Source organism: Panicum virgatum, chromosome 8K (assembly GCF_016808335.1).
Source record: "Panicum virgatum strain AP13 chromosome 8K, P.virgatum_v5, whole genome shotgun sequence".
NCBI classification, from domain to species: domain Eukaryota; kingdom Viridiplantae; phylum Streptophyta; class Magnoliopsida; order Poales; family Poaceae; genus Panicum; species Panicum virgatum.
In genome coordinates, this window is record NC_053143.1 from 7,751,751 (window position 1) to 7,767,946 (window position 16,196).

At 55.1% G+C, this 16,196-nt stretch overlaps 1 protein-coding gene across 1 annotated transcript; it reads right to left on the reverse strand.

Annotated features, from left to right (window-relative positions):
* Positions 1-504: 504 nt before the first annotated feature.
* Positions 505-2,521, reverse strand: LOC120643794 (transcription factor PCF3-like). Its single transcript, XM_039920263.1, has one exon. The coding sequence runs from the start codon at positions 2,074-2,076 to the stop codon at positions 868-870; it is 1,209 nt and encodes a 402-aa protein (XP_039776197.1). The 5' UTR covers positions 2,077-2,521; the 3' UTR covers positions 505-867.
* Positions 2,522-16,196: the final 13,675 nt, after the last annotated feature.

A 16,196-nucleotide genomic window follows, 5' to 3' on the forward strand; every position in this document is an offset into this window, starting at 1 on the left:
TATGACCATTGTCTAGACAAAATCCATAAAGATACTGAGTTTATTGGACACACAAACACAAGTAGTCATGACGATTAACAGCTGGCCTTCCCTCCTGTTTTGAAACTTAGGCAAGGTGTCCCAATATTAGTACTAAATCGCCAATCACCAGTGTCACCTTTTGGGCAATCTAGTATTCATTAGAAATTTAATAGTTATAATAAAAAATGTTTGTCTAGTTCAAATATTTTATGTTTTGCTCAAACTTTTTAAATGAAAAGCTTTAGAATATTTAGTAGAAGTTTAGTACTTCCAGCTAAAAATTCTCTTTTCTTTTTAGATAAAGATGGAAATGTGGATAGCAATTCAATCAGGATACAATTTATCAACAACAATTCAGGTCATTAGAATGCAACTTACAAATTAATATTTGTGAAAAGTTCAGTGCGAGAGTCTAAGAAAGAATTCCTTGGTTTCAATTAGGGTTTGCATCTCTCTCGCAAAAGTCCAGCCTAGATGAACATGTAGGTAGCAAAAAGCAATGACTGTACTAATCTCTCAGCAATAATCTTTTTGGCACCATAAACATGAGAAGAATTGACAGTCTGATCTTTTCTGATCTAATCTGACCCACAGCTAATCATCACTCCCATCAGCACAATCATAAATTAATCAAAGAGCAAACTAAAAATAATCCTTCAAGAATAAACTAAGCAACCAATGGATCAACTACCAAGAGCAGTAGCAATCACCTAATCGAGCCACTAATCCCTGCCCTAATTGCCAAATGCTTTGCACCAGCACCAAGCAGCAGCACGCAGCTTGCTCTCATCATGCGATCGATTCCGATCCATCACCTTCGTTCTCAGATGGCTCGGCCGCCCTTGCTTACTGGGGGCTCGCGGCGCCACGGCCGGCGCCGCCGCCGTTCGCGCCGGCGCCGGTGCGGTGGCGCTGGGCCATCTCCGGAGGCTGCCCTTCCTGCTCCTGCTGCTGCTGCTGCTGGACGCCGCCGCTGGCGTTGAGGGCGGCGAGCATGCCGATGTTGGCGTCCATCGTGGCTCCGCCGCCGGGGAAGTTGTTGTTGTTGCTGCTTCTTGTGGACATGAACTGGAGCGGCGCCTGCACCATGCTGGCGCCGGCGCCGGCGCCGAACGCCCACGCGGGCTGCATCCAGAAGGCGCCGCCGGCGGCGGAGCTGTTGGGCGGCGGCGCCACGGCCCACATTGCCCCGGCTGGCGGCGCCACGCGGGCCTTGTGCTCCTCGCCCTCCCCGCCGCCGCCGTCGTCGGGGTTCTGCCGTGCGGCGGCGGCGGCGTCCTTGAACAGGTCGTCGGCGCCGTCCCTGTAGCGCTTCCTCATGAACTCCCCGGCGCCGGGATCTTGCGGCGCCTGCTGCTGCTGCGGCGGCGGCGGGAGGAACTGCTGCTGGTGGTGGTGGCCGTGGTTCCAGCCGAGCATGGCCGCGACCTCGTGGTGCGGCGGCGGGAGGCCGTGGTGGAAGGCGGCCGCGGCGCGGGAGGGGTGCGAGGCGCCGGAGCGGAGGGAGACGGCGAGGGAGGAGAAGTTGGACGGGATGGTGCCCGTGCCCGTGGCGGCGACGATGGCCGGCTCCGCCTGCTGGAGCAGCCACTCGATGGTCTCGCCGTCGGTCTTGTGGCCCAGCTCCCGCGTGAGCTGGAACACCCGCGCCGCGCACAGCGCCGGCATCCGTATCCGCCGCCCGCGCCCCTCCACCTTGGTGTGCCGGTCCTTGGTCGGCCGCTTCGCCGGAGCCGGCGCCACGGCTTTCTTCTCCGCGCCGCCGCCGGACGATCCGGACTCCGGCGCCGCATGCGCCAGCTGCACCTCCCCGGCGCCGGCGCCGGTCGCGGGGGCCTGTACGATGGCCAGCGACCCCATGAACTGCGGCATCCCGGCCGCGTTGGCAGCAGCAGCAGCAGCCGCCGCGCCGCCCCCCGGCGCGGCGGTGTAGTAGAACGGGTGGTGGTGCTGGTGCGGCTGCCCCGCCGCGCGGTGCTGCTGGTGCTGGTGCTGTTCGGAGGCGCTCCGGCTGCTGTTGGTGCTGGTGCTCGTGCTGCTCGACGGCGCGTCCATGGTGCTTCAATTCTTCCCTGAGGAAAAAGAAGCTATCTTGATACTATATCTATACTACGTCTGCCTTGCTCGCTTGGTCTCATGCAGCGCTGACGATAGACGGCGGCGGCGTGCGTTCGCCGGAGCGGAGGACGGCGGCGGCGGCGGCGGCGGCGGGGAGTGTGCACGTGCGCGGCAGGCGCGGGGTGTGTGGGGGTGGGGAGTGGAGATCAGAGGTGTGGGGCTGGGAGGAGAAAGAGAAAGAGAGAGAGAGGGACATGGTGGACTGGTGGAGAGAGAGGTCAGAGGAGGAGGATGGTGATGACTGATGAGAGAGAGAGAGAGGGAGGTGGGGTTGGGTCTTGTTGATCGTGTCATGGCCATCCTAAGCAAAGCCATTGCTGGGGCCTACCCTAATCTCGCTGCTCCCTCCTACTCCTCCTCCTCCTCCTCCTCCTCCTCCTCCTCCTCTCTCTCTCTCTCTCTCAGATTTTCTGGGGTAGAGACGACGATTCCAAATTTCCAATCAATAAGAGGGTTGATCAATGGACAGCTAGCTGATAAGCATTATTCCTATCATCAACGTCATTTCCGATTCACATCTCGTCGGGATGAGATTGGTGTGAACGCGTGCATGGTGGTAGAATTTCGGAGAGGGAAGAGAAGAGCATGTACATGAATAATCCAGCTGTACAACAACCTCAAGCACATTAACACTCCAGTCCAGCCTTTACAATCCACCAACCTAGATTAATTATATGAGAATATATGAAAATATATCAGGTGCAAATAAACCTCTTGGTGCAAAACCGTGCAAACATCAATCTGGGTCACCGTATCAACATCCAAGGGGCATGAGGAGATTGGATAATTTTACAATTAACCGCTCATCTCTAATTACACTTTTGCAAATCTCCCTCCCACTCCCCCAGCGCACTCCTTGGATGTTGATTCGATGAGCCAAATTGAAATTTGCACGGTTTGCACCAAGAGGTTGGTTTGCACCTGATATATATGTTAAAGAAACAGATTACGCAGGTTGAAAAAAAAACCAAAATATATGTATATACTGGTGAAGGATTATTTTGGGCACGTCAAGCTGGACTAAGTAGTTAAGTTGCTGAACATCCAGCAGCTAGCATACCTCTTTATTTTTTGTATACTGTCCTTCTATGCATGCTCCATCTATTGCGTGCACTACTCCTTTTCCATCTATTCTATGATCGTCCCTCCCGTGACAGAATATTGTTCATCTTCACATCACCCCCTTTTCAAAGTATTATTTAATTATTCCACGATTCCCACAGAATAATCACATGCAACATATTACTATTAAGTACATATGCATATATGATAATTGCTTACAAACTGTTTATGTTTTTGGGAAAAAGTATTAGATATTTGTTTTCTCATTTTTAAGGTTAGTTTATTATGGTAACTACATTTTGGGGTGAAAAAAAGGAAATTATTGACCTGTGGCCTGTGAAGGAGGGTGTATCAGAATGCCTGGTAGGCCACTCGTGGGGCCTTGGAATGATGAGCCCAAAGAGCAGCGGCTAAAGAGGGCAGAGCGGCCCCTTTTCCCTTTGAGCCGAGACACGTCTGAGAAACACTAGAAAGCCCCCAGCATAGGCACCCCCACACGGTTGCATACTAGCTGTAGCCTGTAGCTAGCCTTCCCCTTCAACCTTATCTTGTGTAGATGATTTAATCAACCCATCTTTAATTTTCGCTGGCTGCTTTAATCCCATTCCCATCCCAGCACGCGGCTCGCGAAAGAAAGGCCGAGGGGCGACACCACCGCCGCCGCCGCCACCGTTTGCGGCCTCCCTGCCGGTGGTGACAAGGAGCGGGGGTCCGTCTCTTCAACAGATCGCCTGTCTTCATAGCGTTTTAATCGAGTCCACCTACGTTTAGGGTTTGCTCGCCGTCGATGTTCGGCAGTGGAGTTAGGTTTTGCCGGAGGAGTGTGGCTCCCCTGCGGCTTGCTTTTCCTGGCGACGCCGGCGATGCGGAAGCGACGGCGGCGCAGCGGAATAATTTCTCCCAGCCTCTTCCGTTCTCCGATGGCGATCTACTCCGACGTCAACGGAGAGGTTGGGGAGACCTGTCCAGGAGTCGAGGGCCGGCGCATCGTCGTCTTCTTCAGGTGATGAAGTTGTTGACCCTGTTAATCTCGAGGAAGATGATCTTTGGTGAAAATCTGAGTTTTGCTCGGGTTGTTGGCGGTGGAATCGAAGGATGCGTCGTGGGTACGGGAGTTGGCCGATGCGCCTGGGAGGCAGTGTACTCGGCTAATTCGCCTAGAAGTAAGCCATCCTCTGCAGCCTCCACCTTGTGGAGATTGGCTTTGGTGCCCGACGACGATTGGGAAGCGGCTTCGGCGGCGGTGACGAACGGATCTCTGAAGGCTTCGAGGAAGATGAACATGAGCTTTGAACTTCTTTGTAATTTTCCTTTTCTTTGGGGTCCTGTTTGTGAAAGGGCCGGTGTAATACGCTAAGATCAATACATTTTCCTTCTAAAAAACCCCATCTTTAATTTTCTATTTATTATCCTCAATATCCTCTCTCTACAATGTCAAGTGTTAATCTAGAGTAAGAACTTAACACAAGCATAATGTATGTACACCAAAGTCTAGATATTATGGGAAGAAGAAATTTGGATTTGTATAGATATAGCTCACTCATGATCCATGTCGTACATTTTAGAGGTAGTACAAATAGTTGATGTTTTAGGTGGATCAGTTGTATAGCTATCTGCCTATCTGATTTGTGTCATCTTATTTTGAATCCCATAGAATATATAGAAGTATACAAATAAAGTCGTCGGTACCCTGTGGCAGGGATACCCACTCCTACTGTATTAAGACAGGACTCGCGTAGTCATCCGTAACTATGCCATAAGGGGCGGAGCAGCCGGGCCCCATGGGTCGTCAGGCTCTTACCTCACCGGGCCAACGGCCCCGGACCCGCTCCCCACTTTGGGACGGGTCCGGTGACGCCACGTATACCTGAGGAGGGGAAGCTCCGAGCCAACAGCCGAGGGCTCGGACCCCCCATAGGGGTCTGGGACCTCCCCGCGTCCGTCCGGACCTCCCATGCGCGTAGAACCAACATACCACCGGGGCGGGGTTCGGGGGCGCCACGTGTCCCACAGGCGCAGGCGCGGGCGCAAGTCTCCCGCTCGAAGACTCGCCCACCCACCGCATTCAATGCGGGTGGTTGAGGCGTGCTCTGCCGCCGCGGCACGCGGGGCAGGCTTTGTCAGGTCTCACTGTAGACCGCATATTACCGAGGTACACAGTGCAGCAGCATGCGCCGCATCCGCGCAGAGCCCGTCTGCTGCATTAAATGGATACGACGGCACGGCACCTTTTCATCATACCGCCTATGCCGCAAGCTACACGGCCCGTTCAGCTACGCTACAGGCAACGCCGCAAGCTACACCCTGGCGCCGTTTCGACAAGACAGGACATGGATATGCCGGACGGAGGATTCCCACGGGCAGAGCAAGGAAATCTAGGAATGAGATCTCCGTTGCCTGCAATGCCATAATGTCTGTATAGTATGTCATTTTATACTACATCGTTGGGACCACCTGTCGGGGACTCAACGGCCATATACGCGCCTCCCTTGAGATATAAAATGGAGGCGCTCGCTGCACACTAAAGACCTTCTGGAGACTCTCTCTGGACTGAGTTGAACACATGCCAAGGCTCTCACAACACAAGCAATACAACTCACAGTGGACGTAGGGTATTACGCTCCGGCGGCCCGAACCACTCTAAACCTGCTGTGTTCATCGCGTTCTTCACAGAGATTGGGCTAATCCTAGCTAACCCCCAAGTACTCACCCTCTGGGTTTAGGCGGGTGCACTACGCCACCTGGCTGTGGGTTTGCACACCACGACATTTGGCGCGCCAGGTAGGGGGATTTAGCTGGTCTTAGTTCATCTCTTGCACATCTCCATGGTTCGGGTGGTTGAGCACTCCCACCACGACGACGACGTGGAGATGTCGGAGGGCGTGGCGTCATCCGTGCCACACGCCTCTCACCTACCGTCGGCAGCGGCGCGCGTTGCACGTCGGCAAGAGTCAGGGCGCCCGTCAAGGGCCCCCTCACAAGATGCGAGCGGCGAAGCGCTGGCGGCAGCTAGGGATTTGCTTCGCAACCCTCCGGCTGCTGCAGCCTCGCCAGACGCTCTGAGGCAGTGGCGGGACGACGTTGACCATCTCCTCCATCTGGCTCAGGACTCCCCCAGTTCTGCAAGGACTGGGCAACGACCTCTGCCTGGCAATGCGGTGGTACCCTACCACTGGCGCCAGGGAGGTGCGTCGGCGTCCGTGCGCTCCCCCACGGTGAGGGGTGCGCGAACAGAAGACCTGCGGGCGGAGCTCAACCGCAGGCGTGCGGGTGAGGACGCCCGCATCTCCGTGGAAAGGGTGCGAGAACGCCGCCTCAACATTGAGGGCCGCAACCTCAACGCCGACTTGGATGCAGCGGCACCCAAGCCTCCGGGAAATGCCCGGATACAGGCGGGCACCCCGGTGGCTGGGGTGGGCTGCGCTGCGCTGGCGGATCACCTCCGCGCGGTGGCATGGCCGTCCAAGTTCCGCCCGCACCTGCCGGAGAAGTACGACGGTACCACTAATCCGTCGGAATTCCTGCAGGTGTACGTTACCGCCATCACAACAGCTGGTGGTAACGACGCTATCATGGCGAGCTATTTTCATGTAGCCTTGACTGGGCCAGCCCAGACTTGGCTCATGAACCTCACTCCTGGGATGATTCAGTCCTGGGAGGAGCTCTGTGCGAGGTTCACTGCGAACTTCGCCAGTGCGTACCAGCAGCATGGTGTGGAGGCTCACCTCCACGCCGTGAGGTAGAAACCCAGAGAGACGCTCCGGGCATTCATCTCGCGCTTCACCAAGGTACGGGGTACCATTCCTCGTATCTCTGATGCATCTATCATTACTGCTTTCCGTCAGGGGTACGTGATGAGAAGATGCTCGAGAAACTGGCGACGCACGAGGTGGAAAGCGTTACCACGCTTTTCTCCCTGGATGACAAGTGTTCCAGGGCCGCACATAGCACTCAGCCCCCCAAGACGGAGACGCCAAGGCTGGTGGCTCCGGGGCTACCGTCCAGGGCGGTGGCAAGAAAAAGAAGAACAAGAACCGGGGTCGCGGGGAGCCACATCCCGGCAGTCCAGTCGCTGCAGCAACAGCGCCAGCTACTGCGGCAGCGGCTGGAGGCTAGAATGCACATGGTAAGCGTCTGCGCCCGCAAGGTGGTAGCGGAGGTTCATGCCCAGTGCATCCCACCACTCGCCACAGCGCCGCTGACTGCCACGAGATTCAGAAACTCGCGAAGCGGGTCAGTGGGCGGCGTGAGCAGTCCTCCAAGGACGGCTCACCCCCTCCTCGCCAGCGGTCTGGCAAGGAGAAAGCCTCCGACAGTGAGACCGCTGCCGGGGAGAAGGAGCTGGGGTACCAATCCCCCGCTAGGGAGCTGAAGGGCGTTTACAACCGCGACAACTCCGACTCCGACAACGAGGAGCACCGCAAGAAGCTGTACGTAATGTACGACGGAAGCAAGGAGCTAGTCTCCCGGCGGGACGTGAAGACCCTTCGCCGAGAGGTCCTTTCGGCGAAGCCGGGGGTCCCGAAGGCGGCGCCACACCACAGGTGGAGGAACACCACCATCTCTTTCGGGCCATCTGACTGCCTCCTGCACCTGGGCATCCAGTGCCGCCTGAGCCGCCTCCAGCTGGCGGGCCTTCTCCTGGAGCGAGGCCTCTTTCCGCGCCGCTGACTCCTTCAGGGTCTTAAGACTCTCGCGCTGGTGCGCAAGGGCCTGCTCCATGCTGGTGGTAAGGGATTCCCACCGGGCAAGGGACTTCCTCTCCCCCTCGAGCTCTATATCGGCAATAGCCTGGTGGCTGACGGTCTCCTGCAGCTCCTGGCGCCATTGGTGCAGGGACTCGGAGAGTTTGTCGAGCTCCAGCTTGCGGACCTCGAATCCCTGGCTACGAGACTCGAACTTGGATCGCTAGGCCGCGAGGCTAGCCTCCTCCTTGGCAATATAGCCTCTTCCCGCAGCGCCAGGGCTTTTTCCCGTCTCGACACCGCAAACTCCAGGTCGAACACATTCCAGAGCCCTTTCCTGTAGGACTCAAGGTCGGCCTCAAGCTCGGACCGGGCGGCGGCGACACGGGAGGCTTCGGCCTTCGTGCGCTCCACCAGGCAGATATGCCAGTCGCCGAGGCGCTAACGCTCGCTTTCTAGAGCTGCCCACTCCCGCCGGAAGGCCGCCTCGGCGGTAGAAGTCGCCTCTTCTATCGTCTGCCGGACCTGGACCAGCACCCGGGGGAGGGGAACCGCATCCTCCTCTGGGGGACCCTGCAAGAGCCGCCTACCAGAGACCTCCTCAAGCTCTTCCTCTGCCGCAGGTTGGGAGCTGGGGGAGGGGATGTCCGGCACAGACGTCGGGACCTCGAGTACTGAGGTGCTCGCCGTTGCCGCACCCGCTGCCGCTGTGCTCGCCGTCGCCAAGACCGGTGTCTGCGCGACTGCCGCCGTAGCCGGGGCCTCGGGGGCCACCGCGTCGTCGGGCGTTGCTGCGCCTGGCACTGGTGCATCCACCGCCACCGCGTTGGGCACCATCGGGTTAGCGAAGGTCGCCGCACCCGAGCTCCCTACATCCGCCGTCGCTTCCGCCGTTGCCGCTGAGGCGCCGGTCGCCTGGACCCCCGCTGACGAGGCAGCAACGGTGGAAGAGCTGCCTGGGCGAGAAGCCCTGGCAAACAAAGAGAAGAAGCCCTTCAGCAAAAAGCGAAGCACCGGGAATAAGGGGAGTGAACGGAAGAACACGTACCCCGAAGCGCCGGGTCTCTAGCGTCCACGGAGGCTCGGCGACTGCTTCTGCTGCTGCTGCCCTTGTGGTGGCGGTGGTAGAGGAGGCGGCTGCTGCTGCCCTGGTGGTGGCGGTGGTGGTGGAGGCTGCTGCTGCTCCCGAGGCGGCGGCGGAGGCGCACCTCGTGGCTGCTGCTGCTGCTGCTGCCCTGGTGGTGGCGGTGGTGGTGGCTGCGGCTGCTGCTGCTCCCAAGGCGGCAGCGGCGGAGGCGCACCTCGTGGCTGCAACAGTTGCAGCTGCCGGAGAGAGGCACCTCCCGGCGGTGGTGGTGGCTGCCGTGGCGGCGGTGGAGGCGCACCTCGTGGCTGCTAATGCTGTTGTTGCTGCTGAGGGGAGGCACCTCCCGGCGGTGGTGGCGGCGGCGCGGCTACTCCAGAGGTCCCACGAGAGCCGGGGGCCCGGGAGCTACCCTGGCCCGCGTCTTCAGCGGTCCTCTGACGCTTTGCGGTGGGCTCCATAACTGGGGTCCCGTCGCTGCGGTGCAACCTGCGCCGGCTCGCTTCCTCCAACGATGCGCCGGAGCTGCTTCGGGCCTGGCTAGGACCGCTCGCGACGGAGCTACCAGCCACGGCCTGCTTGCCCTTTATAGAAGGGCCAGACCCCGCGGCGCTCGGCACGGCCTGTTCCCCGGACGCACCAGGGATCCGGAACCCACGGTTCGGGTCGCCTCCAGTTTGGTGCGCTGCTAGCCCACCATCGTCGAGGGTCAGCAGAGTGGCCAGCACCGCAGTCCTCAGGCGTGAGTCCTCGCAGAGAGGAACGACACCCTGAGGAAGGATCAGGTGCTCCGGGACGAAGATCTCCCCCGTCACCGCCCGCACCAGGACCTCTAGGGCTTCCTGGGTCAGATCGCTGTCCTCCCTGCGGTGGGTCCTGCTGCAGTCTTGGGGCCCGGTGAAGTTCCAGGCAGGACGTGGCCGCTGCTTCAGAGGGGCGATCCGGCGCTTCAGGAAGTCCCCGAGCATGTGCAGCCAGGTGAGGCCGCTCTCCGACAGCGCCCTGATCTTGCTCAGCATGGAGTCGAACTCCGACGGCAGGGACGGCTTGGCCCTCCAGGACTGGCGGTCAGAGGCGGGACCCCCGGTCGGCATGACGAGACGCTCGTTGGCTTCGGTGGTGGCGATTACCAACTCCTTGCACTAATCCTCCCACTTCCCGCCAGTAAGCCCGGGGATGTAGGGCGTCCGCAAATCGCTCCTCGTTTGGAAGTAGTACGCCCCCACTTCATCCTTGCCCTTCCCGGACTTCACCAGGACGAAGAAGTGGCGGAAGAGAATGACGCAGGGCCGCACCCCCACGAACAACTCGCATAAGTGGACGAAGATTGACGTCAGGAGGATGGAGTGGGATGTGAGATGCTGGAGCTGGAGGCCGAAATTCTCCAGCAGCAGCAGGAAGAACAAGGAGATTAGGAAGAACGAGGAGATCGGCAGCCCCAAGCTGGTAGAAATGTGCGAAATAAACAACACAAATTCCCCGACGCGCAGATCACCGAGGGGAACCGAGCCTGCTCGAATCCCCCAGGCAGTCTCCTGTGGACTCCACCCAAACAGGCGGCGCACCGTGTTCAGTTCCTCCTCGGTTTGGAAGCGACGAGGACGAATGAGGGACGCCATCTTGCTATGGAGGCGAGGAACAATCTGCGCAGAAGAGCAAGGGGCGAGGAGTCTCGAAGGCAAAGGGGCGCAAAGGTTTGGAAGAAAGAAGGCGAATGCGAAAAAGTAGCCGCGGTATGCGGTTCGGCCCTTTAGGAAGTCTGACCCATCCGGCGCGCCCCGGAACCGTCGCTGGAAGCCAAGCGACGCTCACGCCTGGTGTTAGCCGCCCAGTCCATGACAAGGGGGCCCAGGCCCGCCTGTCAGGGAGGGCGGGTAACAAACAAAGGTGTGAAAATACGGGATCTGAACCGTCGTCCGCGCGCGAAGCGAGGCGGAAGCTGAGCTTATGTGCGCGCAAAAAGCGCTGGCAAGACCAGGCTTTTCGGGAACTGCGCTGGTGGTAAAAAATCTCGTTTACTCCGGCCGCAACAATGCCGAGCATCGCTCGCGTGACTAGGTGTACCACTGTGCGTGGGGGCCACGAGTCAGTAAGCCGTTGCGATGTGATGAGGCAGCGAAAAACCCGATGGATGGTTAAAGCCGGACAAGACTCCAGCAGTGTGCACAGTCTAACGCTAGAAGCTTCAAGTTATGCAGAGTCAAATCACTGTAGTGGCCCCACCTGCGGGTTCATCACCTCTCCCGAGATGGGCCCGGGGGCCACTGTCGGAACCCTGTAGCAGGGATACCCACTCCAACTGCAGCAAGGCAGGACTCGCGTAGTCATCCGTAACTACGCCATAAGGGGCGGAGCAGCCAGGCCCCACGGGTCAGACTCTTACCTCACCGGGCCAACGGCCCCGGACCCACTCCCCGCTCTGGGACGGGTCCGGTGACGCCACGTGTCCCTGAGGAGGGGAAGCTCCGAGCCAATAGCCGAGGGCGCGGACCCCCCATAGGGGTTCGGGACCTCCCCGTGTCCGTCCGGACCTCCCACGCGCGTAGAACCAACATACCGCCGGGGTGGGGTCCGGGGGCACCACGTGTCCCACAGGCGCAAGAGCGGGCGCGAGTCTCCCGCCGGAAGACTCGCCCACCCACCGCATTCAATGCGGGTGGTTGAGGCATGCTCTGCCGCCGCGGCACCAGGGGCAGCTTTTGTCAAGTCTCACTGTAGACCGCATATTACCGAGGTACACAGTGCAGCCACATGCGCCGCATCCGCGCAGAGCCTGTCTACCGCATTAAATGGATACGACGGCACGGCACCTTTTCATCATACCACCTACGCCGCAAGCTACACGGCCCATTCAGCTACGCTGCAGGCAACGCCGCAAGCTACACCCTGGCGCCGTTTCGACAAGACAGGACATGGATATGCCGGACGGAGGATTCCCACGGGCAGAGCAAGGAAATCCAAGAATGAGATCTCCGCCGCCTACAATGCCATAATATCTGTATAGTATGTCATTTTATACTACATCGTTGGTCCCACCTGTCGGGGACTCAACGGCCATGTACACGGCTCCCTTGAGATATAAAAGGGAGGCGCTCGCTGCACACTAAAGACCTTCTGGAGACTCTCTCTGGACTGAGATGAACACACGCCAAGGCTCTCACAACACAAGCAATACAACTCACAGTGGACATAGGGTATTACGCTCCGGCAGCCCGAACCACTCTAAACTTGCTGTGTTCATCGCGTTCTTCACAAAGATTGGGCTAATCCTAGCTAACCCCCGAGTACTCACCCTCTGGGTTTAGGCGGGTGCACTACGCCACCCGACTGTGGGTTTGCACACCACGATAAAAGTGTAGAAAAAAATAAGATAAAGTAAGTCGACCACTAGACCGCTGCTGATTGTCGTCTTAGGTTTGAGTTTAAGACCATGCACTCCATCCATGGATGTGTTTTGTGGGTAGACGGGAGCGGGGCCGCCTAGCGATGGGTCCCGGAGACATCGCAGGTGCGGGGTGTCAGAGCGGGGAGCATCTAATGCTGCTGACAGCTCATCCCCAACAGCGCCAACCAGGTCGCTTCACTCACCTCCACACACTCACTCTCACACACTACCCAGCTAGCTGCGCTCTCTCTCTCTCTCTCTCTCTCTCTCTCTCCAAACAGATACTACTCCTGTCGTCTCCATTTCCGAGGATCATCGCCGAGTAATCACGAAACGATGCTGTATGGCTGATCTAGTGCCCTAGCTAGCTAGCTGCCGGCCAGTAGGCGCTGAATTGAAGAAAGAGCTAGCGACGCCCAATTGTTTGCAAGCTACCTACCCCCCCTTGCATTGCATGCACGCGTTGAATTGGCACCTGACGACCGCTCCCATCCAACTTGCGTTATTCCATTCACGCCCAAGCAATTCATTCATAACTGAAACATGTATGCAGCTAGCCAAAGTGATTATATTACTAGTAAAGTAATAATAGTGCTTCTTGTTGTTAGAGTGGGTGATCATCATTTAGGGCCTGTTTAGTGGAGTGTACTTAGCATATTAGTGTTTTTTAGTTGAGACATTATTTCATTTTGGCTCGAGTTGGCCATCTGTAGTTGCAAAAGTTATAATGGAAGAAGTTGTGGGCAAATTCATGATATTTAGTTGGACATTTTATTTTTGTTTAGGATTAAATACGAACCACCAAATCACTTTAATTGTTTATCATACAAACTTCTTATTAATATGGATCTAGGAGGTGGAGCTCCATCAAATGGGTCCACAAGATGGATGCTGCACAAAAGGCTTACTTGGCCTTCATAAAAATTCTTCCAAGAAGAATGTTTGACAATTCCTTTGATCGCGTACTTCGAATCTGAGCTAGGTATCTAACAATGCGCCCATATGCAACCACTTGGGGTGTAAATTCGAATATCTCTAGGTCATCGCTTCTACTCAAAATTCATTTAATCGAACCAATTCCAAAGCAAGAAATGGAATCTGAATGAATTAATCTAGCATGGACTACACATTGTACCATCACTAGTTGCATCCCTAGCCACCACAGATATATGAGCACATGTCAATGTTCGGTTCGACCTCATCTATATTTTTCAACAAAAAATGGCATGCTAAAATATTTACCCTTTTTTGCATTTCGAGGGGGTACGGTAGAGGAAATGTATTATGTGCTATAGTACAATAATGCTATTGACAATGACATTCGATGCAAATCCATGCCGAATTAAGATGGGAACGCGCCATTATTAACTTTACGCCATCAGAAACATCGGCGAAATTCACTATGCTTCTCTGTGTATCACCAGTGTTACGAATTTATCGTCGCACGATAGATGCAATATGTTTTGTTCTGCAACAGCATGAAATGTTGGTATATCATACACACATCTGTTGGTCATAATGTGCACATAGTAGATCTAGATGCGTCTGTCGTCGTCGATCGTTAACTTGTCGCTTAGATTCACATACCATGCATCAATAGTGTTAATTGGAGATTTGCCATCAATGCCAAGGATGGTAGCAACATGCATGTACACAAGACATGCCACTACTGGTTCACATATACGTATACCCCTGGCTTAAATTCTCTCGACACACAGCGCAGGGAGCAATAGCTATAGCAAGCTGCTGCTGGTCCCGGTGGCCGGTCAAACAAGCAGGCAGCTGTCTGCTCGTCAAATATCTGCTGTATATAGGACAATATTAATGTGGTAATTAAGCTAGAAAAGCGGTAATAATAATTGTAACTGAGTAACCGCGATCAACTCATGCATCAGACAATGCAAGCAAGGATGACTTGTTAGAGTAGGCAAACACAAGCAGTGTAACCTTGAACATTGACACAATGTTTAAGTTTACAACTTGAAACATAATTTTGGGTAATTCATGCATGTGTTGAACTTAAGTCTCAACAAATGATAGGATGAGACAAAAGACACGCAACCTGCAGGAAATGATAAGTTAAAACACAACACGACACACACACACACACACACACACACACACACACACACACACACACACACACACACACACACGCACCAGTAGTTTTGGTAAACAGGAATCTAAATTCCCTCAAGAAACAAACTAATTAAAAGTCATGCATTGCAATCAGCTATATATTCAGCTGTATGCATGCGCGTGGAGCGTAGCTAGAGGAGCAGCTCGCACTCATGCTGAGATGAGTCGACAGCGATCGCATGGACCATGTATGCATGCGTCCGTCGACAGTATATAGTGCATCAAAAGCAGCAGCTCCCGGCAGCTGCTAGCTAGCTAGCTAGCTCCCTCTCAGCAACACAAAAGCTCTCGCGCAGTCGCGCTCCAAACGAGATGGCGAGATTAGATTCCTCTGTGTTGTGTGCAGCGCTGAGAGCCTGATGATGAGCTAGCTGCTCTCATCTGAGCGTTTCAGTTCGCACGTGCGCGCGTGTCTGAACACGTACAGCGGGTGATGTGCGTAGCTCGCACGATTTGACGCGTGCCTATCCGAGTATCGATCCGTGCATGTAGTAGCGTAGATCGAGGACCGGGAGGAAATAGCTAGTGAATTTTTTTCTGAAACTTTTTACTTTGTTTTTTTCAGAGATATAGACCTAGAGATTTGAAGGTATGGCGACTGAAATGTGTAGACAGAGTTTAATTAGTGTATATTTGGGGAAATCAAATGTAGATGAATTAAGTATATCTATAGTGTATTTTGTTATTAATTATCTAAGTAAATGAGCTACCTCCTGGCGCTTATTTGAAAAGGACAGGATTACAAGCGTGCATGCATGCATATCTGGTTTAGTAATAAACTTGTGTTAATAGATTCACATTTCGTAAGAGAAATTAATGGTCAAATATATTTCTAAGACTTCTCATTCATAGCCAAATTTGGACGCTACCCATAGCTTATTTTGAAAAGGTCAACTTAGTAATTTTTGATAAATTATTAGTCAAATTATACCTACCCTAGTTTATAGATTTTTATGAACAGATAGATTTGGACATTGAAAAATGAACTAGCTGTAAAATACACTTTCACAGACCTTCTCGTACCAAAATACGACTTATTACATGCATACAAAAGCGGATCGACGGAATACTATACCGAGTACTGACTAGAACATGTACAGATGCAGCATGATGTTTAATAACCTAAATCCACTAGCCGTCTAGTCCCACATACATGATTCTACCAAATACCTTTATCCAAAGTCCATCCCAAGAGATTCCAAGCCATTCAGCTTTAGATCTTCCAATTAAAGCGTTGAAAGTACCCCGAAAGAGGAGGCCAATGCCTGCAGCTTTGAGCCTTTGAATGAAACCCCAAAGGCAGGTCGAGGGGGGAATCTCGAGCCTGCCGGCCTGCCGACCGATTGCCCGGCGAGTCCTGTGCTGGCTCCTCCAATCCCTCACTGCATCTGCATGGATGGATGGATGGCTGCATGCTCGCAAAGTCTCGAGACACAAGCATGCCTTTGTTGACTCTCCATCGGCCTCGACCTGACGACTCGCACGTCACGAAACCTTGTCACTCTCACATTGCCTTCTTGCCTCGCTCCCTAGGTTGCTCCATCACGATTTCTTTCTTTGGCTCTGTCGCCCGTCCGGCCGGGGATCTTCTCCGGCCGGGAGCTGTGTTGTGGCCACTAGTGTGTGAGTCGTGACCCGAAACCCCCTCCGCAAACGCAGTACAGATGCAGACGCGGCCCTCGACTGGATGCTTTTTTGATAT

Bases quoted from the DNA above. Each gene is read 5' to 3' on its own strand.
- LOC120643794 (XM_039920263.1), bottom strand. From the start codon at position 2,076: ATGGACGCGCCGTCGAGCAGCACGAGCACCAGCACCAACAGCAGCCGG.